The 27814-nt window shown below is 50.1% G+C and overlaps 3 protein-coding genes across 3 annotated transcripts; 2 read left to right on the forward strand and 1 right to left on the reverse strand.

Moving 5' to 3' along the window:
* Positions 1-1876: 1876 nt before the first annotated feature.
* U2AF1L4 (U2 small nuclear RNA auxiliary factor 1 like 4) lies at positions 1877-13204 on the reverse strand. The gene is made up of 8 exons (XM_073655575.1): positions 13049-13204; positions 11871-11958; positions 9727-9793; positions 9309-9358; positions 8876-8974; positions 4606-4739; positions 4424-4519; positions 1877-2484 (listed from the first exon to the last, which is right to left on the reverse strand). Exons 1-8 carry the CDS (start codon positions 13090-13092, stop codon positions 2355-2357), a joined length of 708 nt encoding a protein of 235 aa, XP_073511676.1. The 5' UTR covers positions 13093-13204; the 3' UTR covers positions 1877-2354.
* On the forward strand, positions 4606-8738 carry LOC141171923 (G protein-activated inward rectifier potassium channel 3-like). The gene is made up of 4 exons (XM_073655577.1): positions 4606-4933; positions 6325-6569; positions 6650-7796; positions 8256-8738. The coding sequence occupies exons 1-4, from the start codon at positions 4795-4797 to the stop codon at positions 8606-8608; spliced, it is 1884 nt and encodes a 627-aa protein (XP_073511678.1). The 5' UTR covers positions 4606-4794; the 3' UTR covers positions 8609-8738.
* On the forward strand, positions 13176-18792 carry PSENEN (presenilin enhancer, gamma-secretase subunit). The gene is made up of 4 exons (XM_073655576.1): positions 13176-13434; positions 17652-17742; positions 18122-18226; positions 18475-18792. Exons 2-4 carry the CDS (start codon positions 17682-17684, stop codon positions 18612-18614), a joined length of 306 nt encoding a protein of 101 aa, XP_073511677.1. The 5' UTR covers positions 13176-13434; positions 17652-17681; the 3' UTR covers positions 18615-18792.
* The last annotated feature ends 9022 nt before the right edge of the window (positions 18793-27814 follow it).

Raw genomic sequence — 27814 nt, forward strand, 5'->3', positions numbered from 1 at the left:
TCCCAGTAATCTGTCAACCCGATCAGCGATGTGCCGGACTCGAACGCCAGGTAGGCAGCACACTGTTCGACGATCCCCGTCTTTGTGACAGATTGCCCTAATAATTGAGTCCCCCACTACCAGCACCTGCCTGGCCTGCCCTGTTCTCCTATTCCCCCCCCCCCTTACTGGAGCGGACACTCCTCCGGCTTTCAGAGGACATGCCTTGCTGCAGCAGTGCTACCCCTGTACAGACACCCCCCTCATCTGCCAACTTTGCAAACTTAATGGGGTGTGCCAGATCAGGACTAGCCTCCCTGGCACTCTTCCCTCTACCTTCTATCTGTCACCCAGCTAGCTGCCTCACTGTCCTGCAGCTCCCTACTACCACCCTCCCCCACATCTACCCCAGTGAGCAGCAGCTGCATATACTATAGGAGGGCTAATGCTATATATACTGTAGGAGGGCTATGGGGGGCTCATGCTATATACACTGTAGGAGGGCTATGGGGGGCTCCTGCTGCATATACTGGAGGAGGGCTATGGGGGGGCTCTTGCTGCATATACTGGAGGAGGGCTATGGGGGGCTCCTGCTGCATATACTGGAGGAGGGCTATGGGGGGGCTCTTGCTGCATATACTGGAGGAGGGCTATGGGGGGGCTCTTGCTGCATACACTGTAGGAGGCCTATGGGGGGGCTCATGCTGCATACACTGTAGGAGGGCTATGGGGGGAGCTCCTGCTGCATATACTGTAGGGGGGCTATGGGGGGGGGGGTGTCATACTTAACTCTGCTCAATGTCAATTGAGATGAATATAACTTCATCCTGTTGGTTTGGTCTTCAGAACAGTCAGTTTCTCATTTGGCCCCTTTGGGAAAATGAATTGCCCACTGTTTCTCTAGGGTTTTAATTAACCAGGGCTGTTGAGTCAGTGTCCATTTTGGTGGAGTCAGTATAAAATGGACCGACTCCGACTCCTAAAATCTATAATAAATTGGGTACAGTAGTTCAATGCAGTTTGTGAGGAATATTTTTTTCATAAGAATTTGGGAAAGTTACAAAATGTCCTATAAATGTCTGTCCTATTCCTGATCTAGCTGAGATGAACCTGTGCTACAGTAAATGTATCACTTACACATGAGCCGTGTATGAGGGGGTCGGAGTCGTGGAGTCGGCGGTTTCACTTACCGACTTCACAGCCCTGGAATCATTTCTGAACCAATATCCAAAATCCCAAAAAAGAACAAACTACTTTTAATTTTCAAAAATAATGAAGTAAATCTAACATGCATATCATTTGCTCAAGTAGTTTAAGAAGCGCCCTGGTCCCTAAAGCCTCATTTACATAATCATTGAGGTGGTACACGTCCCCAGATTCCTCACAATTCTATGCTGAAACTGCTATCACCAGGTTAATGCCTCTTCCATGACTTATTACTGGTCCTTAAATCTAGATAAACAGATATCTCTATTAGAATATCTGTACCTAGATGTTATCGCGAGTGTTTAAAGCCCCATGTTTCGCCCGCACAGGCTTCATCAGGGTAATGAGGGCCTGTTTCTATGACTATGTGCTGCCGAGAATAATGATCTATTGTGCTGCCAAGATGATCATTTCGCCTGATGAAGAAGTGTTTCTCTCGGTCATCGGTGGCCTGTTTACACAGCATGCTGAAGATTTCTGATTTAAGGATTTACTGCAAGAGGACCGGTCATTTTTTTGTCTAGCGGCGATAATGTGGATAGAGAGTGACTGCGCCCCTCTATGTGGTGGGTCATACAGTTTTAAGAAATGAGCCTGATCTGTCCCCCACGTTCATCCCCTCCTCACCTATGACATGCACTTCGTGCCCCCCCCCGCGTCAGTAAAGAAATGCGAATGGTGGCGGCGATGATTCTGGGGATTTACTATTTATTAAACCAATAATGTAATAAAAAGGGAGGCTGCATCATTAATGAGCACAGACATCATGGAGGACAGAGGCCGAGAGAAAGCCCGGCAAAGGAAAGGAACCTCGGATGGCTCGGTGCTTCGGACACTACGACTGTCAGACAAATACAAAAGAGGGACGTGGGGCTTAAAAGGGATCAGTACGTTAAAAAGCCGCCACAGACAGCAGTCAGGAGTAGGGGGGGGGTCACCCCGGGACACTTAACGTCGGTGTCCTGCTTGCTGTCTATGCGGCATTTTTAATGTAGGAGTCCTAATCCAATATGGTGTGTGATTCCTGGTCCCCTATAACTGCTGGGCAGAGACCAAGCACTGCTGCCTAAACCCTCCCCACACCGGGCCTGACCCCGACTGCTGGAGGGTGAGGAATATGGACAGTTTGGTGCCAGGAGATTGTGGCTCTTCTTCATCTTCCTGACCTTTTAGAAGCGGCCGTGCCGGTGCCTCGGAGAGCGCGAGCGGCGGCGGCCACCAGCATCTCTGTTGTTGTGCCGAGGCCTTTCGGGGAAGCGCTTTGGCGAATGATGTCTGGGCGCAGATCCAGCCCTGGCCCTATAATGGAGAACACGTATGGAGAGGTGAGGTCACAGCGAATTAGCAGCAATAAATCTCAGAATTATCTCCCAAATCCTGCGGCCACAAAGAGATCCCGACCCCGGGTCCACGCTCAGAGGTGCACAGACGTCGGCCACTAATCATCCTAGGAGTACATGCACACCAAGGCTATGTTCACACGTTGCTTTTTTTTTCCCGGCATCAAAAAAGCAGGTTTTGCTGCATTTTTTCAGGATCCATAAGTTCAGCTTTTCTTCAAGCACGAACAATACAAGATGTATGCGACACCATAAAATATTTTTGGGGAAAAAAAAAAAAAAAAAGACAAATTTTATCAACTTAAAACTTTTTACACTATGTCTGAAAAAAAAAAAAAAAAAGTAGTGACTATTCTGATCAGAAAAGTTCATGAAAAGAATAGAGAATAATAAATGTAACAGCGGGGAGGGGGGAGGTGAATTGGTCGGGAATAGTTTACCTAATACGTTGGGCGGCATTGAGATGCTCAGGCTTAGTTTGCTTTCACGCACATCACTAATTAAACTGTACTAATAGTAACATCGATGCCCAGGTGAGGAGACCCAAGACATTTCGGTTTAGACTTGGGGGGGGGGGGGACCCGATGAAACAAAAACACTAAAATATGTGTTTTACATACGGCTGTACCTGCTTTCTTCACAAAAAAAAAGCTGCAAAGACTGATGGCAACTTTTTTTTTTTTGCTGCTTTTTTGCACTTAAGCATTGCTTTCTATGGGTGAAAAAAAAAAAAAAACAACCTGCAAAAAACGCTGAAAAATAAGCTGCACTTTCAAATAAAATAAAGTGTACATGACATGAGATTTCTGAAAATCGCAGCTTTTACTGGTACTGTAAAAAGCAGCTTTTAAGACTATGTTCACACATTGTGTTTGTCGCTTTTTTTTTTATATATACAAATTAAAAAGTAGTACCAGCAAAGCTATAAGATTTCAGAAATCTCATGCAGTTTTTTTTTCTCCTGAATGAATTGGAAACTGCTGTTTTTTCAATATATGAACTTCAGCATGTCAATTTTTGCAATGTTTTTGCAGCATTTTTAGTGAAAAACTCAGCTACAGCCGTATGTAAAACCCATTTGTGTTCTTCTACGTTGAAAACAAAAATGTCTTGGTCTCATATCACCTGAGAATGGATGTTAGTAGTCATACAGTTTGATTAACCCCTTTCAGACATGTACTGTACATGTAACGAGAAAAAAAAAACAAAAAAACCACCAGAATTATGTTTTTTTTTTGTCACAGCAAAATTGCAATAACAGACGATCAAAAACATCGTATCTACCCCAAAATGGTAACAAAAACGTCAGCTCGGCGCGCAAAAAATAAGCTTTCACCTGGATCCCGAAAAATGAAGACGCTACGGGTCTTGGAAAATGGGGGAAAAAAAAAAAAAGGGTTATGGTTCTGGGAAGAAGGGAAGCAAAAAACAAAAGCGCAAAAATGGGCCAGGGGTGAAGGGGTTAAATTAGTGATGTGTTAAACTGAACAAAGCCTGCCCAACGTGCGAGTACCTGACCCAACTCAATGGCTGACCAATGTCTTAGGTAAACTATTCCCGACCATTTCACCTCCCCCCCGTTGTTACATTTGTAATTCTGTATTTTCCATGAACTAATGAACTTTTTTGTTCAGTATAGTCACTATTTTTTTTCAGACAATCCTTTTCCACTAAATAATTTCATCAAATTTCCCTTTCTTCCAAAAATATTTTATGGTGTCACATACGTCTTGCATTGGTCATGTTTCTGTGGTGGAAGCAAATTTCGGATTGTGCCACAAAGCTGAGGGACCCCTTGGAGCGGTACAATAAAGGGGGGCTCCGCTCTCATCTACCCGCACACAGGAGCGGGCGGTGGACAGATGTGAGCGGAGCCGCGCGCTCATCCAGGTACTCACTGTCGGTTGCGGGCTCGGCCATACAGCTGCCTCCGGAGCGCACTGGAGATCGGCTTCAAATGCATGAAGTTACAGAATCCGCCGCGATTACATTCCCTGCCGGGTGAAGAGGTCAAGACGTTAATTACGGGTCAGGACGTCCGGGGTGAAGCAGACAGGTGCCAGTAGAGGGCGGCACTCACCCCATCTCGTACTGCCGGCAGCAGGACTCCCTGAAGTCTGTGACGGGCGACAGCTCGGCGTGGATCGCCTGCCCGTTGAACCAGCGGTTGTTCAGCTCCACCAGGGCTCGCTCTGCGTCCTCCTCTCGACGAAACTGTAGAGATAAAAACAATAAAGGCGAAAGAATCAATGAAGGAGCAAAGCGAGGAATGCTGGGAAATAGAGGTGGACGAGCGTCACCTCCCCGCCAGCAGCTTAATATAGCCGTGCCTAATCCGGTTTATGGTAAACAGGATTGGACACCGAGATCTGGGGCAGACGGACGAAGGAGACGCCGGACACAAACAGGTACCGAGGCCCCGAACACACACCACTGATATACAGAATATATGGCAGTGGGGGGACGCCGTATACACTGACGGGGGGAACCGGACACAAACAGGTACCGAGGCCCCGAACACAAACCACTGATATACAGAATATATGGCAGTGGGGGGGGGGGGACGCCGTATACACTGACGGGGGGAACCGGACACAAACAGGTACCGAGGCCCCGAACACAAACTGCTGATATACAGAATATATGGCAGTGGGGGGGACGCCGTATACACTGACGGGGGAGGGGGGAACCAGACACAAACCACTGATATACAGAATATATGGCAGTGGGGGGACGCCGTATACACTGACGGGGGGAGGTGGGAACCGGACACAAACCACTGATATACAGAATATATGGCAGTGGGGGGACGCCGTATACACTGACGGGGGGAGGGGGGAACCAGACACAAACCACTGATATACAGAATATATGGCAGTGGGGGGACGCCATATACACTGACGGGGGGAGGTGGGAACCGGACACAAACCACTGATATACAGAATATATGGCAATGGGGGGACGCCGTATACACTGACGGGGGGAGGGGGGAACCAGACACAAACCACTGATATACAGAATATATGGCAGTGGGGGGACGCCATATACACTGACGGGGGGAGGTGGGAACCGGACACAAACCACTGATATACAGAATATATGGCAATGGGGGGACGCCGTATACACTGACGGGGGGAGGGGGGAACCAGACACAAACCACTGATATACAGAATATATGGCAGTGGGGGGACGCCGTATACACTGACAGGGGGAGGTGGGAACCGGACACAAACAGGTACAGAGGCCCCGAACACAAACCACTGATATACAGAATACATGGTGGTGGTGGTGGTGGGGGGGGGGGGGGGGACAGGACACAAACAGGTACCGAGGCCGCGAAGACACGCCATATACACTGACAGGGGGGACGCTGGACAAGAACCTCTGATATACAGAATATATGGCGGTGGGATGTGGGGGGGCACACGCTGGACACGAACCTCTGATATACAGAATATACGACGGTGGGGACGACGCTGTGTACACTGACGGGGGTGGGGACAACGCTGGCCATATACAGGTACTGAAGCTCCCGAACACAAACCGCTGCTATATAGAATATATGACTGTGGGGGGGGATTCTGTATACACTGACAAGGGTGGGGACGACGCTGGACACATGGATTATATGCCATGACCAGGGGCGACCACATGCCTTCACCGACACTCTGCCTCTACAGCCCCAGCCTGTCGCCCACACTCACCTAACACGGCCCCCCCGCTATTGCTAGAAGCTGGGCTTGGCCTCCGGTTGTTCCTGTATACATGCCACCATACACGCATGTTTCTCTATCCACAGGCTCAATGACGCGGACAGAATACGAGTGCGGTGACCACACCCCACCCTTGGGCAAATCCACGGTCAGCATCACAATGCCTGGTGCGGCCCCACAAGCCGAGGACTGTGACACAGACAAAGGAGGAGGCCGGGAAGCCAACGGGCTGCGTTCTGGAGCAGGGCAGCCCACCAAGCCCAGACAAGTCCTGGTCTTCCTTCCCCGAACCCCCACAGACACCGGTCGGTATCGGAGCTTTCCCCAGAAGGTGATAGGCCTAAAATATCACAAAGCGACCGACTTCGGAAATCCTACACGATTATAAATATTAATTTTCTCTTTCCGCAGCCGGAATGTGCGGTGGCGCCGACATGTGCAGCAGAGCCGCTCCCGGATATAATGCCGCGCAGTGCATACAGACGTCATATGAGCACCGCCGACATCGGATATTCGCAGCCACGACAAAGTGTCTGCAGCGCGACGGATCTTCCCAAGTACCGCCGATCATCCCTGAGAGAGGGCGGAGCTGCCAGCGCGCGCTGGGACCCTCGGCACGCCATCAGTGTGCCCGATATCACCCACGGGCCTCGATACGTTAACATGCCGCCACATGGGTTGTTTTCTGCCCCCAAGCGACCGGCTAAGCAACGGTGTAAGCTGATGGACGCAGAACTCCACCAAGGCAAGACATCCACTCGGCAGGAGCGGCAGAGGTACGTGGCCAAAGACGGCAAGTGCCAGGTCAACCTGGGCCGCATCGAGGAGAAGGCTCGCTTCCTGTCGGACATTTTCACTACCATCGTGGACCTGAAGTACCGCTGGTTCCTGTTCGTCTTCATGATGTGCTACGTGGTCACGTGGCTGCTCTTCGCCACACTCTACTACCTGGACGCGCTGTGGCGCCAGGATTTGTACCACCCGGATGACGAGGACTGGGCTCCTTGCTTCCAGAACGTGGACAGCTTCACAGCAGCGCTCCTCTTCTCTGTGGAGACCCAGCGCACCATCGGCTACGGCTCCCGCATGGTGACCACCAACTGCCAGGAAGGCGTCTACCTCATAATGGCCCAGTCCATCGTGGGCTCCATGATCGATGCCCTCATGGTGGGCTGCATGTTCGCCAAGATCTCGCGACCCAAGAAACGAGCGCAGACGCTGATCTTCAGCCGGAGCTGCGTGGTCTGCCCGCGAGACGAGAAGCTCTGCCTCATGTTCCGCATCGGCGACCTCCGGGACAGCCACATGGTGGACGCCAAAATACGGGCCAAGCTCATCAAGTCCCGGCAGACGTGTGAAGGAGAATTCCTTCCCCTGGAGCAGTCGGAGATCAACCTCGGCTACGACACCGGAGAGGACCGACTGTTCCTGGTGGAGCCGCAGGTCATCTGCCACCTGATTGACCACCACAGCCCCTTCTGGGAGATGGGGCCGCAGCAGCTGCTCCGGGAGCAGTTCGAGATAATCGTCATATTGGAGGGGATCGTGGAGGCCACAGGCAAGTAGACGACCCCCTCCTGTACCCCCCTATAGAGACCCCCAACCACCAGCTCAGTCTCCAAACTCCCATTCTTTACACTGCAGGCAAGTTTATATTAACAGATTACTGGGGATAGACATATTCCTGAAAGACAAACTATAGTATAAAGGGGTTATTCAGGGCGACCATATTGATGAACCACCCTCAAGATAGGTGGAGGTCCGATGGTCAGTACTGCCGTGGCAGCAATGGGCACTACGCAGAGTACGAGATGGCATTTTTCCAGTGTCATAGGAGATCGGTGGGAGCGTCTGGCGCCCGACCCCCTCTGAGCTGATGTTGATGCCATCAACATCCCCAACGTAGATCACCATTGAGATCTATGGGGGTGAGTTTGGGGGTCCCAGTATTGCAGTTGTATGTTCTCCGTTTGGATCCCCCCGTTTCACACGACTCCCTCTCCTTCCCCCATCGCAGGGATGACTTGTCAGGCGAAAAGCTCCTACTTAGAAAACGAGATCATCTGGGGCCATCGCTTCGAGCCGTGCATGACACTGGAGAAGGGGGCCTTCCGGGTGGACTACAAGCGCTTCCACAAAACGTTCGAGGTTCAGCTTCCTCGCTGCAGCGCCAAGGAGATGGAGGAGACGAAGGAGCTGGGAGGCTCGGAGTTCAGCTTCTACTGGGAGAACGGCGACTTCTTAACCGGCCGCAGACACACGATGACCGACGACGAAGAGGAGACTCGGGAGGAACACAGCGGAAGACTCATCGGAAACATCGCTGAAGAGCGCAGCTCCGACTTCAACGGCAGCGACTACAACCTGTGAGTCGCATCCCCGACTCCGCTTCATTAATTACATAGTGAGCGCAGCTCCGCTATAGACCGGGCTGCATTATGTAGATTGTGAGCAGCAGAGGACGCCGCCGCAGCGGACTACGATATATATGGACTTATTAGCATCAGAAGGAAAAATAAAAAATATTTTTCAAGTAACCCCGGGGGCATCCCTTTATGTCCCATTTGCACCGTTGCATCCTAGATTTGCATTTTCCTCCAGTCCCTACTCAAGCAGCTGCGAGAAGCGAGATGTTACCTTGACATAGACGTTTCCCACCAGGTGATCGCCGAGGTTGTCGCAGATATTCATCTCCTCGATCTCTCCGTATTTCTGCTCCACTTCGGTGAACACTTCCTGCGAGAGTGTAGAAATAATCAGACACGGTCACGAAGCTGCACCTCACCCCCGCTTGTCCTGATAGTTGCTGCCTGGACATGCTGGGAGCAGTAGTTTCATCAACATACAAAAAGGCCTTTTCAGGCGGATCTGCTCCGTTACCCCCCCCCCCCCCTGAAAAAGCGCATAAAATGCTAAGAAGAATGAACATGTGAACTGCTATTCAAGAACGACCAGCTACTCGCATGTCCAGGATTCAAGCGGCTTCGGGCCTCAATAGTTTATAGATTAAAGGCAAAGTCACCGGGATAGTTCAGTGGGTAAGCCGACGACTTAAGAAGGTCCCACTCACCTCAAAGAAGTCGTCATAATGTTCCTGCACCTCCACATCACTGACGAGCGCTGCGAGGGAAGGAAGAGACGAGAATCACTACGCCACCCACACACTACAATGGGGCTGCCGACCATCAGGGGGGTCCCAAAAGAGCCATTACATGAGGCACTACTCAAAGATTAATATTGGGAGACCCCTTTAAGAGTCAGGCCTGCATAATATAAACCATGTAATCCCCAGATAGTGGGGTAGACCCAACATACTATTCCACCGACCCCTCATGGAATCATTCTGTGGGTGCAATTGCCCCTCTACGTCAGCATTATTAGAGCACGCGCGGCCGGTGCCAGCTGCACAGGTTGTACTTCTTGCAGCTAGAAGAGGTGGTAGGGCCCTTTAAGAGCAGTTACATGGGTACTATGGTGGCGGCACTCACAGTGGGAGCCGTTGGCGCTCTGTGCAGTGTTCTGCGGGTTCCGGTAAAGGTTCAAGAGGACGATCGTCTGGAAGAGACAACAAAATCATCAGCTGAGAATAGAGACCACATCAAAATGAGGGGGTTTACACAGCGGTCAAGAAAGAGGTGGCATCAACCATAAGGTTCACCCGGAACGGCAAATATGTTGCATCTGTAAGTATCGATGGCACGTCCGCCACTATTACACCTGGGATCACACAGCAGCACGCCCTCCACTATTACACTGGCCTTAAAAAGGCGGAACGCCCCCCACTATTACACAGGCCAGCACACGGTATGTGTGGGGACCCTGGCCTGTGTGTGGGGACCTTGGTGATGTCAGGGAGAGAAGGATGTGATACACACGTGGTCAAAATTGTTGCTACTCCTCGTTTAATGAAAGAAAAACCCACGATTGTCACAGAAATAACTTGAATCTGCCAAAAGTAATAAATTAAAAATCGATGGAAATGAACAAAAGTAAGTCAGTCATTGGTTTTCTGCTTCCACAGAATTTTTTTTTTTTTTTTAAAAATTAAACTCATGAAATCGGCCTGGACAGAAATGATGGTTCTTCTTAACTTAATATTTTGTTGAACAACCTTTTGAGGCAATCACTGCAATCAAACGATTCATGTAACGGTCAATGAGACTTCTGCGCCTCTCGACCGGTATTTTGGCCACTCCTCATGAGCAAACTGCTCCAGTTGTCTCGTGTGTGAAGGTTGCCTTCTCCAGACGACATGTTTCAGCTCTTTCCAAAGATGCTCAGGATTTAGGCCAGGGCTCATAGAAGCCACTTCAGAATAGTCCAATGTTTTCCTCTTAGCCATTCTTGGGTGTTTTTAGCTGTGTTTTGGGTCATTATCCTGTTGCAAGACCCACGACCTGTGACTGAGACCGAGCTTTCTGACACTGGGCAGCACATTTCTCTCTAGAATCCCTTGATAGTCTTGAGATTTCATTGTACCCTGCACAGATTCAAGACACCCTGTGCCAGATGCAGCAAAGCAGCCCCAGAACATAACAGAGCCTCCACCATGTTTCACAGTAGGGACAGTGTTCTTTTCTTGATACGCTTCATTTTTCCATCTGTGAACATAGAGCTGATGTGCCTTGCCTAAAACTTCAATTTCTTGTGTCATCTGTCCATAGGACATTCTCTCATAAGTTTTGTGACTTGTCAACATGTAGTTTGGCAAATTCCAGTCTGGCACTTTTATGATTTTTTAAAACAATGGTGTTCTCCTTGGTCGACTCTCATGAAGTCCACTTTGAATCAAACAATGACGGATGGTCCGATCTGACACTAATGTTCCTTGAGCTTGAAGTTCACCTTTAATCTCTTTAGAAGTTATCCTGGGCTCTTTTGTTACCATTCGTATTATCCATCTCTTTGAGTTGTCATCAATTTTCCTCCTGCAGCCACGTCCAGGGAGGTTGGCTACAGTCCCATGGATCTTAAATTTCTGAACAATATGTGCACCTGTAGTCACAGGAACATCAAGCTGCTTGGAGATGGTCTTATAACCTTTAACATGCTTGTCTATCATTTTCTTTCTAATCTCCTGAGACAACTCTTTCCTTTGCTTCCTCTGGCACACGTTGAGTGTGGTACACACCATGTCACCAAACAGCACAGTGAGTATCTGTAGCCCTATATACAGGCCACTGACTGATTACAAGATTGTAGACACCTGTGATGCTAATTAGTGGACACAACATGTTCCCTTTGTCACATTATTTTCAGGGGTACCATCATTTCTGTCCAGGCCTATTTCATGAGTTTAATTTTTTTTTTAAATTCTGTTGAAGCAGAAAAGCAATGTCTGACTTTCATTTGTTCATTTTCATAGATTTTTAATTTATTATTACTTTTGTCAGATTCAAGTTATTTCTGTGACCATTGTGGGTTTTTCTTTCATTAATCGAGGGGTACCAACAATTTTGACCACGTGTGTGTCCCGTCTCAGACTGACGATCCTGTTGCTCTCCAGATGAGATGAGACGTCTGTCGGCGCCATCTCTCATACAGAACACAGGAGCCGAGCAAACAATCGTCTGACCACATGTATGGGGCCCTCAGTCACCACCAGCAGAATGTGTAGCCCCAGGGTCCTCACCTGGCTGAAGGTGGGTTTGTTGTGGAGGCGGGAGCAGCGGTCTCCATGGCGACACGCTCCAATCTTGAAGTAAAAGGAACAGTTGACCCTAAAGAAAAGACAAAGGGAGACTGTTATAAAAAGCTCAAAGTATCCCACTAGCCCGACACCAGCCACAACACACCCTCAGTGGCCCCCGTGCAGCCCCTTCTCGCCCTCCTCCGGGGCCCCGTGCCCTCCCTTCTCGCCCTCCTCCGGGGCCCCACTGCCCTCAGCGGCCCCCGTGCAGCCCCTTCTCGCCCTCCTCCGGGGCCCCACTGCCCTCAGCGGCCCCTTCTCGCCCTCCTCCGGGGCCCCACTGCCCTCAGCGGCCCCTTCTCGCCCTCCTCCGGGGCCCCACTGCCCTCAGCGGCCCCTTCTCGCCCTCCTCCGGGGCCCCTTCTCGCCCTCCTCCGGGGCCCCTTCTCGCCCTCCTCCGCGGCCCCTTCTCGCCCTCCTCCGCGGCCCCTTCTCGCCCTCAGCGGCCCCTTCTCGCCCTCCTCCGGGGCCCCGTGCAGCCCCTTCTCGCCCTCCTCCGGGGCCCCGTGCAGCCCCTTCTCGCCCTCCTCCGGGGCCCCGTGCCGCCCCTTCTCGCCCTCCTCCGGGGCCCCGTGCCCCCCCTTCTCGCCCTCCTCCGGGGCCCCGTGCCCCCCCTTCTCGCCCTCCTCCGGGGCCCCGTGCCCCCCCTTCTCGCCCTCCTCCGGGGCCCCGTGCCCTCAGCGGCCCCCGTGCAGCCCCTTCTCGCCCTCCTCCGGGGCCCCGTGCCCTCAGCGGCCCCCGTGCAGCCCCTTCTCGCCCTCCTCCGGGGCCCCGTGCCCTCAGCGGCCCCCGTGCAGCCCCTTCTCGCCCTCCTCCGGGGCCCCGTGCCCTCAGCGGCCCCCGTGCAGCCCCTTCTCGCCCTCCTCCGGGGCCCCGTGCCCTCAGCGGCCCCCGTGCAGCCCCTTCTCGCCCTCCTCCGGGGCCCCGTGCCCTCAGCGGCCCCCGTGCAGCCCCTTCTCGCCCTCCTCCGGGGTCCCGTGCTCTCAGTGGCCCCCGTGCAGCCCCTTCTCGCCCTCCTCCGGGGCCCCGTGCTCTCAGTGGCCCCCGTGCAGCCCCTTCTCGCCCTCCTCCGTGGCCCCCGTGCAGCCCCTTCTCGCCCTCCTCCGGGGCCCCGCACTTACTTATCCTTCTCAGTCCCGAAAATCGAGGCCAAGTATTCCGCCATCTTCCACGGATTGTCTCCTCCCCCTTCTCAACCTCCGACTTCCTGTTTATGGAGACGTCACTTCCGCTTCCGCTTCCCGCCTCTTTCTCCGCTGTAGTCCGCGGATTCCCCATAGATACAGAACATTTCACATTTTCCCTCCCTGGAATCCGTGTTTCGTTTCCTCCCGCTGCGCCCTGAATGTCTTCACTCGGCTTCATAACCTCTGGATAAAACTACAACTCCCGACAGGCTTTGCAGCGTCATTCTGGCTACGCATGCGCATTGGATTCTGAACCTTTCCTGGACTACATTTCCCGACATCCCCGAGCGCTGGATCTGGAGAAAGAGGAAGACAGGCGGGTGAGCGGAGACCTATCGTTTAATATCGACAATAGTCGCGATTGGGGGGACTACAATTCCCAGCATGCCCCACCAGAAAGTGTACACATTAGCTGTTACACCTTATGGGTTATTGTTGCCATGGTAACAGTTCACTGCTGCCTTCTATGGGGCTAAAAGCAGCTTCCAGTTAGAAATATGCAGGTTTCCCCCTTTTTATCGTGTGTCCAGGGCCGCCATTGTACCTCTGTTTGCTGTCAGTGAGTGGCAGCCTCCTGGGTTGTGCTGAGCCGCGCCTGTTGGGGTGATGTGGCCCCAGGGACACGTTTCATGCGTCCAGTCCCTGGCGACACTGAGTGCAGTGCAGAGACGAGGCCGGAACCGTCCGGATCCCGGCCCCATTGTAAATGATTCACCGTCCAGGACCCCCGAATCCCACACTCCCAGTCAGCGCTCCAGGACCCCCGAATCCCCCACCCCCAATCAGCGCTTCAGGACTCCCGATTTCCCCCCCAATCAGCCCTCCAGGACCCCCGAATCCCCCTCCCAGTCAGCCCTCCAGGACCCCAGAATCCCCCCCCAGTCAGCGCTCCAGGACCCTTGATCCCCCCCCCCCCTAGTCAACGCTCCAGGACCCCCTAATACCCCCCAGTCAGCGCTCCAGGACCCCCTAATACCCCCCAGTCAGCGCTCCAGGATCCCCAAATATGCCCCCCCAATCAGCTCTCCAGGACCCCCGAATTCTCCCCAATCAGCGCTCCAAGACCCCCAAATCCCCCACCCCCAATCAGCTTTCCAGGATCCCCGAATCTCCCGTCGTTCAGCCCTCCAGGACCCCAGAATCCCCCCCCCCAGTCAGCGCTCCAGGACTCCCGATCCCCCCCCCCCCAATCAGCACTCCAGGACCCCCGAATCCCCCACCCCCAATCAGCGCTCCAGGGCCCCCAAATCCCCCACCCCCAATCAGCACTTCAGGACTCCCGATTTCCCCCCAATCAGCACTCCAGGACCCCCGAATCCCCCTCCCAGTCAGCCCTCCAGGACCCCCGAATCCCCCCCAGTCAAAGCTCCAGGACCCCCGAATCCCCCCCAGTCAACGCTCCAGGACCCCCGAATACCCCCCAGTCAACGCTCCAGGATCCCCAAATATCCCCCCCCTATCAGCTCTCCTGGACCACCGAATTCTCCCCAATCAGCGCTCCAAGACCCCCAAATCCCCCACCCCCAATCAGCGCTCCAGGATCCCCAAATCTCCCGTCGTTCAGCCCTCCAGGACCCCAGAATCCCCCCCCAGTCAGCGCTCCAGGACTCCCAATTCCCCCCCCCCAATCAGCACTCCAGGACCCCCGAATCCCCCACCCCCAATCAGCGCTCCAGGGCCCCCGAATCCCCCACCCCCAATCAGCGCTTCAGGACTCCGGATTTCCCCCCAAATCAGCACTCCAGGACCCCCGAATCCCCCTCCCAGTCAGCCCTCCAGGACCCCAGAATCCCCCCCAGTCAGCGCTCCAGGACCCTCAAACCCCCCCCCCCAGTCAACGCTCCAGGACCCCCGAATCCCCCCCAGTCAACGCTCCATGATCCCCCAAATATCCCCCCCAATCAGCTCTCCAGGACCCCCGAATTCTCCCCAATCAGCGCTCCAAGACCCCCAAATCCCCCACCCCCCATTCAGCGCTCCAGGACCCCCGAATCTCCCATCTTTCAGCACTCCAGGGACCCCTGAATCCCCTCTAATCAGCGCTCCCGAATCCCCCTAATCAGTGCTCCAGGACCCACGAATTTCACCCCCCTTTATTCAGTGCTCCAGGACCCCCGAATCCCCCCTAATCAGTGCTCCAGGACCCCCGAATCCCCCTAATCAGCGCTCCAGGACCCCTGAATTCCCCCCCCCCCTTTATTCAGTGCTCCAGGACCCCCAAATCCCCCCTAATCAGCGCTCCAGGACCCCCGAATCCCGCCTAATCAGCGCTCCAGGACCCCCGAATCCGCCCCAGTCAGCGCTCCAGAACCCCCGAATCCCCCCTAATCTGTGCTCCAGTACCCCCAAATATCCCCCCTCCAATCAGCGCTCCAGGGCCCCCGAATATCCCCCCAATCAGCGCTCCAGGACCCCGGAATATCTCCCCCAATCAGCGCTCCAGGACCCCCCGAATCCTCCCCCACCCAATCAGCGCTCCAGGACCCCCTAATCCTCCCCCACCCAATCAGCGCTCCAGGACCCCCTAATCCCCCCAACCCACTCCCAATCAGCGCTCCAGGACCCCCAAATATCCCCCCCCAATCAGCGCTCCAGGATCCTCGAACCCCCCCCAATCATTGCTCCAAGACCAGCCATCAATGAGTCCGGCTCCACTGAAGGGCGCGGGGATTCGCCGGTCCCCTATGCAGCTGCCTCTATCACCTGCGCTCCGGGGTTAAAGTTGCAAAGTGCTTGGAAAAATTTGAAACTTTGTAAAAAGTTTCTCCCTTTTCGAGAACAGAGGGAATTTTACTTCTTTATTTTACTGCTCATTGTCTAGGTTATCAGCCACCGCTGCGGTCTATCAGAAGAGGTCGTTTTCCTAGACAATAGTGTAGAGCTTACCGGCTGTTTGTTATACTGCTTGTAAGTGCTGCTCTGGAGGTCCCATCCCAAAAGCTTCTGGGCCCCTGTGCTCCTCCGATGCTGCAGAGATAAAGCTGCTCCTTCAGATTCAGAGAGCGCACAGTGTGGACCAATGGTGCAGCCATGCCGGCAGCCTGAACAGTCAGTGATCAGGAGCAGGAAGCAGAGGAGCGCCTGACGTGATACCGTAGCGGCGTTGTCCAGGACTGATGCTGTGTAGGCGTCATCACTATCGGATCGTTGGACTCCGGCGCTCGCAGTCATTAGCTGTATGTAACTACAGAGAGGGAACCACACAGCGCCATGCACTGTAGGACTGCATCTCCGACCACGTTCACATCAATAGGAGATGAGTTGCAGTACCGAGAGCAGCCACTTCACAGTGTACGGCGCCGTGCTGCTCCCTCTCTATGCCTTGTGCACATCCGGAGCTGCTGATCGCTGGGGGGCTTCCGGGTGTTAGACCACCCCCCTCTCAGGGTGGGTCCTCGAAATATACGTCTTGGACGTATACAGGGACCTAAACATAGGCACATGGACCACCAATGCTAGTTTCTCGTCCTTGTTCCTGAGCTGTCTACAACTTCTCTTCTGCGTTCAGGTGGTCGGGGGCCTCACAGAGTGGCATTGGGGCCCCTGAATTGGAGTTTGTGCACCCCTTTATCTTAAATAATCACAAGGATGCCATGCACTGGCATTTATACTTTTACAGGGGGCTTGTTTCATTTTTTTGAGTGGTTGTGCCATTTTTCCTGGCGACCTACTGGACATGGCCCATCAGCAGGACCCCTAGACGTGGCCCATCAGCGGGTTCCGTGGACGTGGCCCATCAGCGGGTGCCCAGAGTGGTTACCTCAGTGAATGCACTGAGCATTAGGCCTCATTATTACTGGCGCATACTCGGGTTTCAGGGGGTGTTGATCTTGCTATCCCCTTTAAGTGCTGCGGTTCTGGTCCCTTGTGCCGCCGCAGGTCGTCTGCTTTCCATTGTGTTCTTCTATTTGCTACAATTGTGTCATCTGTGGACTGATACATTTCACCTGGACTAATACATTGTTACGAACTCTGCACAGGGGAGATGATTGTGCTTCTGTAGATCTTACTGTAACGAACCCTCAGCTGTGAGATACATCTCTGATCTTCATAGTGGAGATGAAGATCTGTAACAGAAGGGTTAATCCCGCAGACGCTCTGTGTCCGCGATCCTCCGAGACATTAAACCGTATCTCAAACATTACCAAATACGGCGCTGGTGAGAACGGGGGGCCGAGCGCCAAATACCTCTGTGCAGGGACTCATCCTCATCCACTCTGAGGTAAATCATTACCGGCCTCTCTTACGTGGGTGGTCTCGGACGATTTTAACCCCTTGTCTCCCGTTATTGCTGGGGAATATCCAGATCCATTTCCTGGAGGTGAACTTCCACCAGCCGCCACGCACCATCTACCAGCCCAAAGGCACGAGAGCCGGCGTTATTATGGCCGCCAGTCTTCACTGCACTTCTAGATTTCTGTTTATGAACCAGGAAGCCCAGGATGAGCAGTTTGTACTGAATCCTGGGGGTTCATGGATTAATGGAATAAAAGTCTGTGTATGCAAATGCCATGTTCTCATCTCTTCCCTTCCAAAGGGGTGAATATCCGACCTCTCCGACGCCACCATGAACCTGGAGCGCGTCCCCAACGAGGAGAAGCTGCAGCTGTGCCGAAAGTATTACCTGGGTGAGGTCAAAGCTGCACCAAACGCAAGTCTATACATTTCCCTGGTGGCCTGTGGTTTACCGCCCGGTCCCCGGCGGCCGGAGTCTGAGCGCCCGGTCCCCGGCGGCCGGAGTCTGAGCGCCCGGTCCCCGGCGGCCGGAGTCTGAGCGCCCGGTCCCCGGCGGCCGGAGTCTGAGCGCCCGGTCCCCGGCGGCCGGAGGTTTAGCTTCCAGTCCTTGGCACCTGGTGCTCTTTGTCCTGGTGTCAGGTGGTATAATTTTGCTGTCAGGCTGTCCATTCTCTGCGTCCCCCTCAGCGCCATCACTTGCCCCCAGCTTCCCTCCAGCTGGGTCCCGGCACTGACGGACGCTATTAACCCTTTCACCTTGCTTTTCCGCAGGCGGGTTCGCTCTGCTGCCGTTCCTGTGGCTCGTTAACGTCACGTGGTTCTTTAAAGAAGCGTTCTTCAAGCCGGCGTACACGGAGCAGCCGCAGATACAGAGCTGTGAGTGTTGGGGGGGGTCACTATAGTGGGGCTCTTAATTTAGAAGCATTATTTGCTGAGGGTCCAGTATCGCTCCCCCATGGCCCATCAGCGGAAAATCCTCCGACGTATGCAGTAATATATAGAATTGGGGGAATGATTAGGTAGATGCACCATCCAGGACCCTGGGGGGCTGGTGTACATCCTGCAGGGGGTCTAGTGTTGGCCATACTGGTGGTCTCCCAGCTTATCCTCTGTTCCCTCCACAGATGTGAAGCGCTCGGCCTTCGGCCTCTTTGTGTGGATGGCCATCCTCACCACGTGGATCAGCATCTACCAGACACATCGGGCCAGCTGGGGCGCCACCGGCGACTACCTCTCCTTCACTATACCCCTGGGTATCCCCTGACGTCCACACCTGGGACCACCGGAACCACTCAGATCTACTCTCTTCTGCTCCGGACCTCGCACGCCATTGTATTAACAGAGACCAACAAAGCGCCTCCGGACCGGGGGCTTCACCTTTTCCAGGGGCTTCACCTTCGCCCCGGATCTGTTATATTTCTCCAATAAAATGTTCAGTCCGATGGTCGTGTCCGTCCTAATGTACCAGATGAGCGGAGGGTGCGGGGGGCTTTATAGATGCTGGAAGGTTCTCGTGCTTCTCCGGGGGCTGCGATCGTCTCCTGTGACCTCAGATCCTATAAATGACCACAGGAGGGGTCACTGCAGATTATCCCTAATACCCCATGTGTCTGTGCCCACACCGCCCACTACAGGCAGAACCGCAGCACAGGAGAAGGGGTTCACGAAATGTGACTTGTAATGGAAACACCGTCACCAGCTATAAATAATCTGCAGCGTCCCCCGGGGGTGATATCTGATAGGACACACAGCAGGAAAGATACAGATCTCACAGCTGCTGCGAAAGCCACCACAGACATCAAAACAGTGGAGTCACTATATGCATCATTATCTTACATTATACTCCAGAGCTGCACTCACTGTTCTGCTGCTGCAGTCACTGTGTACATACATTACATTACTGATCCTGAGTTACATCCTGCATTATACTCCAGAGCTGCACTCACTATTCTGCTTGTGCAGTCACTGTGTACATACATTACATTACTGATCCTGAATTACACCCTGTATTATAATCCAGAGCTGCACTCACTATTCTGCTGGTTCAGTCACTGTGTACATACATTACATTACTGATCCTGAGTTACATCCTGTATTATACTCCAGAGCTGCACTCACTATTCTGCTGCTGCAGTCACTGTGTGCATACATTACATTACTGATCCTGAGGTACATCCTGTATTATGCTCCAGAGCTGCACTCACTATTCTGCTGCTGCAGTCACTGTGTACATACATTACATTACTGATCCTGAGTTACATCCTGCATTATACTCCAGAGCTGCACTCACTATTCTGCTTGTGCAGTCACTGTGTACATACATTACATTACTGATCCTGAGTTACATCCTGTATTATACTCCAGAGCTGCGCTCACTATTCTGCTGGTGCAGTCACTGTGTACATACATTACATTACTGATCCTGAATTACATCCTGTATTATAATCCAGAGCTGCACTCACTATCCTGCTGGTTCAGTCACTGTGTACATACATTACTGATCCTGAGTTACATCCTGTATTATACTCCGGAGCTGCACTCACTATTCTGCTGCTGCAGTCACTGTGTACATACATTACTGATCCTGAGTTACATCCTGTATTATACTCCAGAGCTGCACTCACTATTCTGCTGGTGCAGTCACTGTGTACATACATTACATTACTGATCCTGAGTTACATCCTGTATTATACCCCAGAGCTGCACTCACTATTCTGCTGGTGCAGTCACTGTGTACATACATTACATTACTGATCCTGAGTTACATCCTGTATTATACCCCAGAGCTGCACTCACTATTCTGCTGGTGCAGTCACTGTGTACATACATTACATTACTGATACTGAGTTACATCCTGTATTATACTCCAGAGCTGCGCTCACTATTCTGCTGGTGCAGTCACTGTGTACATACATTACATTACTGATACTGAGTTACATCCTGTATTATCCTCCAGAGCTGCACTCACTATTCTGCTGGTGCAGTCACTGTGTACATACATTACATTACTGATCCTGTGTTACACCCTGTATTATACTCCAGAGCTGCACTCACTATTCTGCTGGTGCAGTCACTGTGTACATACATTACATTACTGATCCTGAGTTGCATCCTGTATTATACCCCAGAGCTGCACTCACTATTCTGCTGGTGCAGTCTTTGTCTACATACATTACATTACTGATCCTGAGTTACATCCTGTATTATACTCCAGAGCTGCGCTCACTATTCTGATGGTGCAGTCACTGTGTACATACATTATATTACTGATCCTGAGTTACATCCTGTATTATACTCCAGAGCTGCACTCACTATTCTGCTGGTGCAGTCACTGTGTACATACATTACTGATCCTGAGTTACATACTGTATTATACTCCAGAGCTGCACTCACTATTCTGCTGGTGCAGTCACTGTGTACATACATTACATTACTGATCCTGTACTGATCCTGAGTTACATCCTGTATTATACTCCAGAGCTGCGCTCACTATTCTGCTGGTGCAGTCACTGTGTACATACATTACATTACTGATCCTGAGTTACATCCTGTATTATACCCCAGAGCTGCACTCACTATTCTGCTGGTGCAGTCACTGTGTACATACATTACATTACTGATCCTGAGTTACATCCTGTATTATACTCCAGAGCTGCAGTCACTATTCTGCTGGTGCAGTCACTGTGTACATACATTACATTACTGATCCTGAGTTACATCCTGTATTATACTCCAGAGCTGCAGTCACTATTCTGCTGGTGCAGTCACTGTGTACATACATTACATTACTGATCCTGAGTTCCATCCTGTATTATACTCCAGAGCTGCACTCACTATTCTGCTAGTGCAGTCACTGTGTACATACATTACATTACTGATCCTGAGTTACATCCCGTATTATACTACAGAGCTGCACTCACTATTCTGCTGGTGCAGTCACTGTGTACATACATTACATTACTGATCCTGAGTTACCTCCTGTATTATACTCCAGAGCTGCACTCACTATTCTGCTTGTGCAGTCACTGTGTACATACATTACATTACTGATCCTGAGTTACATCCTGTATTATACTCCAGAGCTGCACTCACTATTCTTCTGGTGTAGTCACTGTGTACAAACATTACATTACTGATCCTGAGTTACATCCTGTATTATACTCCAGAGCTGCACTCACTATTCTGCTGGTGCAGTCACTGTGTACATACATTACATTACTGATCCTGTACTGATCCTGAGTTGCATCCTGTATTATACTCCAGAGCTGCACTCACTATTCTGCTGGTGCAGTCACTGTGCACATACATTACATTACTGATCCTGAGTTAACTTCTGTATTATACCCCAGAGCTGCACTCACTATTCTGCTGGTGCAGTCACTGTGTACATACATTACATTACTGATCCTGAGTTACATCCTGTATTATACTCCAGAGCTGCACTCACTATTCTACTGGTGCAGTCACTGTGTACATACAATACTGATCCTGAGTTACATCCGGTATTATTCTCCAGAGCTGCACTCCCTATTCTGCTGGTGCAGTCACTGTGTACATACATTACATTACTGATCCTGAGTTACATCCTGTATTATACTCCAGAGCCGCACTCACTATTCTGCTGGTGCAGTCACTGTGCACATACATTACATTACTGATCCTGAGTTACATCCTGTATTATACTCCAGAGCTGCACTCACTATTCTGCTGGTGCAGTCACTGTGCACATACATTACATTACTGATCCTGAGTTACATCCTGTATTATACTCCAGAGCTGCACTCACTATTCTGCTGGTGCAGTCACTGTGTACATACATTACATTACTGATCCTGAGTTACATCCTGTATTATACTCTAGAGCTGCAGTCACTATTCTGCTGGTGCAGTCACTGTGTACATACATTACATTACTGATCCTGAGTTACCTCCTGTATTATACTCCAGAGCTGCGCTCACTATTCTGCTGGTGCAGTCACTGTGTACATACATTACATTACTGATCCTGGGTTACATCCTGTATTATACTCTAGAGCTGCACTCACTATTCTGCTGGTGCAGTCACTGTGTACATACATTACATTACTGATCCTGAGTTACATCCTGTATTATACTCCAGAGCTGCACTCACTATTCTGCTGGTGCAGTCACTGTGTACATACATTACATTACTGATCCTGTACTGATCCTGAGTTACATCCTGTATTATACTCCAGAGCTGCACTCACTATTCTGCTGGTGCAGTCACTGTGCACATACATTACATTACTGATCCTGAGTTAACTACTGTATTATACCCCAGAGCTGCACTCACTATTCTGCTGGTGCAGTCACTGTGTACATACATTACATTACTGATCCTGAGTTACATCCTGTATTATACTCCAGAGCTGCACTCACTATTCTGCTGGTGCAGTCACTGTGTACATACATTACATTACTGATCCTGAGTTACATCCTGTATTATACTCCAGAGCTGCACTCACTATTCTACTGGTGCAGTCACTGTGTACATACAATACTGATCCTGAGTTACATCCTGTATTATACTCCAGAGCCGCACTCACTATTCTGCTGGTGCAGTCACTGTGTACATACATTACATTACTGATCCTGAGTTACATCCTGTATTATACTCCAGAGCTGCACTCACTATTCTACTGGTGCAGTCACTGTGTACATACAATACTGATCCTGAGTTACATCCGGTATTATTCTCCAGAGCTGCACTCCCTATTCTGCTGGTGCAGTCACTGTGTACATACATTACATTACTGATCCTGAGTTACATCCTGTATTATACTCCAGAGCTGCACTCACTATTCTGCTGGTGCAGTCACTGTGTACATACATTACATTACTGATCCTGAGTTACATCCTGTATTATACTCCAGAGCTGCACTCACTATTCTGCTGGTGCAGTCACTGTGTACATACAGTCATGGCCAAAAGTATTGAGAATGAGACAAATAGTAATTTTTCCAAAGTTTACTGCTTCATTTTTTGTAATGGCAATTTGCATATACTCCTGAATGTCAAAGAGTGATCAGCTTAACAGCAATTACTGTACTTGCAAAGTCAATATTTGCCCAGAAAATGAACTTTAACCCCCAAAACACATTTCAACATCATTGCAGTCCTGCCTTAAAAGGAGCAGCTAACATCGTTTTAGTGATTGATCCATTAACACAGGTGTGGGTGTTGATGAGGACAGGGCTGGCGATCAATCAGTCATGATTAAGTAAGAATGACATCACTGGACACTTTAAAAGGAGGCTGGTTCTTGGTATCATTGTTTCTCTTCAGTTAACCATGGTTATCTCTAAAGAAACACGTGCAGCCATCATTGCACTGCACAAAAATGGCCTAACAGGGAAGAGAATCGCAGCTACAAAGATTGCACCTCAGTCAACAATCTATCGCATCATCAAGAACTTCAAGGAGAGAGCTTCCATTGTTGTCAAAAAGGCTCCAGGGCGCCCAAGAAAGACCAGCAAGCGCCAGGACCGTATCTTAAAACTGTTTCAGCTGCGGGATCGGACTACCAGCAGTGCCGAGCTTGCTCAGGAATGGCAGCAGGCTGGTGTGAGTGCTTCTGCACGCACTGTGAGGCAGAGACTCTTTGAGCAAGGGCTGGTTTCAAGGAGGGCAGCAAAGAAGCCACTTCTCTCCAGAAAAAACATCAGGGACCGACTGATATTCTGCAAAAGGTACAGGGAGTGGACTGCTGAGGACTGGGGCAAAGTCATTTTCGCTGATGAATCCCCTTTTCGATTGTTTGGGACATCTGGAAAACAGCTTATTCGGAGAAGAAGAGGTGAGCGCTACCACCAGTCTTGTCTCATGCCAACTGTAAAGCATCCTGAAACCATTCATGTGTGGGGTTGCTTCTCAGCCAAGGGAATTGGCTCACTCACAGTCTTGCCTAAAAACACAGCCATGAATAAAGAATGGTACCAGAATGTCCTCCAAGAGCAACTTCTCCCAACCGTCCAAGAGCAGTTTGGCGCCCAACAATGCCTTTTCCAGCATGATGGAGCACCTTGCCATAAAGCAAAGGTGATAACTAAATGGCTCATGGAACAAAACATAGAGATTTTGGGTCCATGGCCTGGAAACTCCCCAGATCTTAATCCCATTGAGAACTTGTGGTCAATCATCAAGAGACGGGTGGACAAACAAAAACCAACAAATTCTGGCAAAATGCAAGCATTGATTATGCAAGAATGGACTGCTATCAGTCAGGATTTGGTCCAAAAGTTGATTGAGAGCATGCCAGGGAGAATTACAGAGGTCTTGAAGAAGAAGGGGCAGCACTGCAAATATTGACTTGCTGCATTAACTCATTCTAACTGTCAATATAACCTATTGGTACTCATAATATGATTGCAATTATATTTCTCTATGTGATATAAACATCAGACAAACACTAATAAAAACCAGAGGCCAGCAGATCATGGGAAAATATAATTTTGGTGTCATTCTCAATACTTTTGGCCATGACTGTACATTACATTACTGATCCTGAGTTACATCCTGTATTATACTCCAGAGCCGCACTCACTATTCTGCTGGTGCAGTCACTGTGTACATACATTACATTACTGATCCTGAGTTACATCCTGTATTATACCCCAGAGCTGCACTCACTATTCTGCTGGTGCAGTCACTGTGTACATACATTACATTACTGATCCTGAGTTACATCCTGTATTATACTCCAGAGCTGCACTCACTATTCTGCTGGTGCAGTGACTGTGTACATACATTACATTACTGATCCTGAGTTACATCCTGTATTATACTCCAGAGCTGCACTCACTATTCTGCTGGTGCAGTCACTGTGTACATACATTACATTACTGATCCTGAGTTACATCCTGTATTATACTCCAGAGCCGCACTCACTATTCTGCTGGTGCAGTCACTGTGCACATACATTACATTACTGATCCTGAGTTACATCCTGTATTACACTCCAGAGCTGCACTCACTATTCTGCTGGTGCAGTCACTGTGTACATACATTACATTACTGATCCTGAGTTACATCCTGTATTATACTCCAGATCTGCACTCACTATTCTGCTGGAGCAGTCACTGTGTACATACATTACATTACTGATCCTGAGTTACATCCTGTATTATACTCTAGAGCTGCAGTCACTATTCTGCTGGTGCAGTCACTGTGTACATACATTACATTACTGATCCTGAGTTACCTCCTGTATTATACTCCAGAGCTGCGCTCACTATTCTGCTGGTGCAGTCACTGTGTAGATACATTACATTACTCATCCTGAGTTACATCCTGTATTACACTCCAGAGCTGCACTCACTATTCTGCTGGTGCAGTCACTGTGTACATACATTACATTACTGATCCGGAGTTACATCCTGTATTATACCCCAGAGCTGCACTCACTATTCTGCTGGTGCAGTCACTGTGTACATACATTACATTACTGATCCTGAGTTACATCCTGTATTATACTCCAGAGCTGCACTCACTATTCTGCTGGTGCAGTCACTGTGTACATACATTACATTACTGATCCTGAGTTACATCCTGTATTATACTCCAGATCTGCACTCACTATTCTGCTGGTGCAGTCACTGTGTACATACATTACATTACTGATCCGGAGTTACATCCTGTATTATACCCCAGAGCTGCACTCACTATTCTGCTGGTGCAGTCACTGTGTACATACATTACATTACTGATCCTGAGTTACATCCTGTATTATACTCCAGATCTGCACTCACTATTCTGCTGGTGCAGTCACTGTGTACATACATTACATTACTGATCCTGAGTTACATCCTGTATTATACCCCAGAGCTGCACTCACTATTCTGCTGGTGCAGTCACTGTGTACATACATTACATTACTGATCCTGAGTTACATCCTGTATTATACTCCAGAGCTGCACTCACTATTCTGCTGGTGCAGTCACTGTGTACATACATTACATTACTGATCCTGAGTTACATCCTGTATTATACTCCAGAGCTGCACTCACTATTCTGCTGGTGCAGTCACTGTGTACATACATTACATTACTGATCCTGAGTTACATCCTGTATTATACTCCAGAGCTGCACTCACTATTCTGCTGGTGCAGTCACTGTGTACATACATTACATTACTGATCCTGAGTTACATCCTGTATTATACTCCAGAGCTGCACTCACTATTCTGCTGGTGCAGTCACTGTGTACATACATTACATTACTGATCCTGAGTTACATCCTGTATTATACTCCAGAGCTGCACTCACTATTCTGCTGGTGCAGTCACTGTGTACATACATTACATTACTGATCCTGAGTTACATCCTGTATTATACTCCAGAGCTGCACTCACTATTCTGCTGGTGCAGTCACTGTGTACATACATTACATTACTGATCCTGAGTTACATCCTGTATTATACTCCAGAGCTGCACTCACTATTCTGCTGGTGCAGTCACTGTGTACATACATTACATTACTGATCCGGAGTTACATCCTGTATTATACCCCAGAGCTGCACTCACTATTCTGCTGGTGCAGTCACTGTGTACATACATTACATTACTGATCCTGAGTTACATCCTGTATTATACTCCAGAGCTGCACTCACTATTCTGCTGGTGCAGTCACTGTGTACATACATTACATTACTGATCCGGAGTTACATCCTGTATTATACCCCAGAGCTGCACTCACTATTCTGCTGGTGCAGTCACTGTGTACATACATTACATTACTGATCCTGAGTTACATCCTGTATTATACTCCAGAGCTGCACTCACTATTCTGCTGGTGCAGTCACTGTGTACATACATTACATTACTGATCCGGAGTTACATCCTGTATTATACCCCAGAGCTGCACTCACTATTCTGCTGGTGCAGTCACTGTGTACATACATTACATTACTGATCCTGAGTTACATCCTGTATTATACACCAGAGCTGCACTCACTATTCTGCTGGTGCAGTCACTGTGTACATACATTACATTACTGATCCTGAGTTACATCCTGCATTATACTCTAGAGCTGCACTCACTATTCTGCTGGTGCAGTCACTGTGTACATACATTACATTACTGATCCTGAGTTACATCCTGCATTATACTCTAGAGCTGCACTCACTATTCTGCTGGTGCAGTCACTGTGTACATACATTACATTACTGATCCTGAGTTACATCCTGCATTATACTCTAGAGCTGCACTCACTATTCTGCTGGTGCAGTCACTGTGTACATACATTACATTACTGATCCTGAGTTACATCCTGTATTATACTCCAGATCTGCACTCACTATTCTGCTGGTGCAGTCACTGTGTACATACATTACATTACTGATCCTGAGTTACATCCTGTATTATACTCCAGAACTGCACTCACTATTCTGCTGGTGCAGTCACTGTGTACATACATTACATTACTGATCCTGAGTTACATCCTGCA

Source organism: Phyllobates terribilis, unplaced genomic scaffold, assembly GCF_046119375.1.
Source record: "Phyllobates terribilis strain yellow unplaced genomic scaffold, ASM4611937v1 Scaffold_12__6_contigs__length_324123572, whole genome shotgun sequence".
NCBI lineage: Eukaryota > Metazoa > Chordata > Amphibia > Anura > Dendrobatidae > Phyllobates > Phyllobates terribilis.

What these genes read in the sequence shown, in the direction of transcription:
- LOC141171923 (XM_073655577.1), top strand. Translation starts at nt 4,795, where the DNA reads ATGCTGGGAAATAGAGGTGGACGAGCGTCACCTCCCCGCCAGCAGCTT. An exon ending in GAGACGCCGGACACAAACAG is followed by an intron (nt 4,934 to 6,324) that starts GTACCGAGGCCC and finishes CTCTATCCACAG; the next exon opens with GCTCAATGACGCGGACAGAA. An exon ending in ATCGGAGCTTTCCCCAGAAG is followed by an intron (nt 6,570 to 6,649) that starts GTGATAGGCCTA and finishes CTCTTTCCGCAG; the next exon opens with CCGGAATGTGCGGTGGCGCC.
- PSENEN (XM_073655576.1), top strand. Translation starts at nt 17,682, where the DNA reads ATGAACCTGGAGCGCGTCCCCAACGAGGAGAAGCTGCAGCTGTGCCGA. An exon ending in GTGCCGAAAGTATTACCTGG is followed by an intron (nt 17,743 to 18,121) that starts GTGAGGTCAAAG and finishes GCTTTTCCGCAG; the next exon opens with GCGGGTTCGCTCTGCTGCCG. An exon ending in GCAGCCGCAGATACAGAGCT is followed by an intron (nt 18,227 to 18,474) that starts GTGAGTGTTGGG and finishes TTCCCTCCACAG; the next exon opens with ATGTGAAGCGCTCGGCCTTC.
- U2AF1L4 (XM_073655575.1), bottom strand. Translation starts at nt 13,092, where the DNA reads ATGGCGGAATACTTGGCCTCGATTTTCGGGACTGAGAAGGATAA. An exon ending in ATTATGACGACTTCTTTGAG is followed by an intron (nt 8,975 to 9,308) that starts GTGAGTGGGACC and finishes ACACTCTCGCAG; the next exon opens with GAAGTGTTCACCGAAGTGGA. An exon ending in TGGGAAACGTCTATGTCAAG is followed by an intron (nt 4,740 to 8,875) that starts GTAACATCTCGC and finishes TTATCTCTACAG; the next exon opens with TTTCGTCGAGAGGAGGACGC.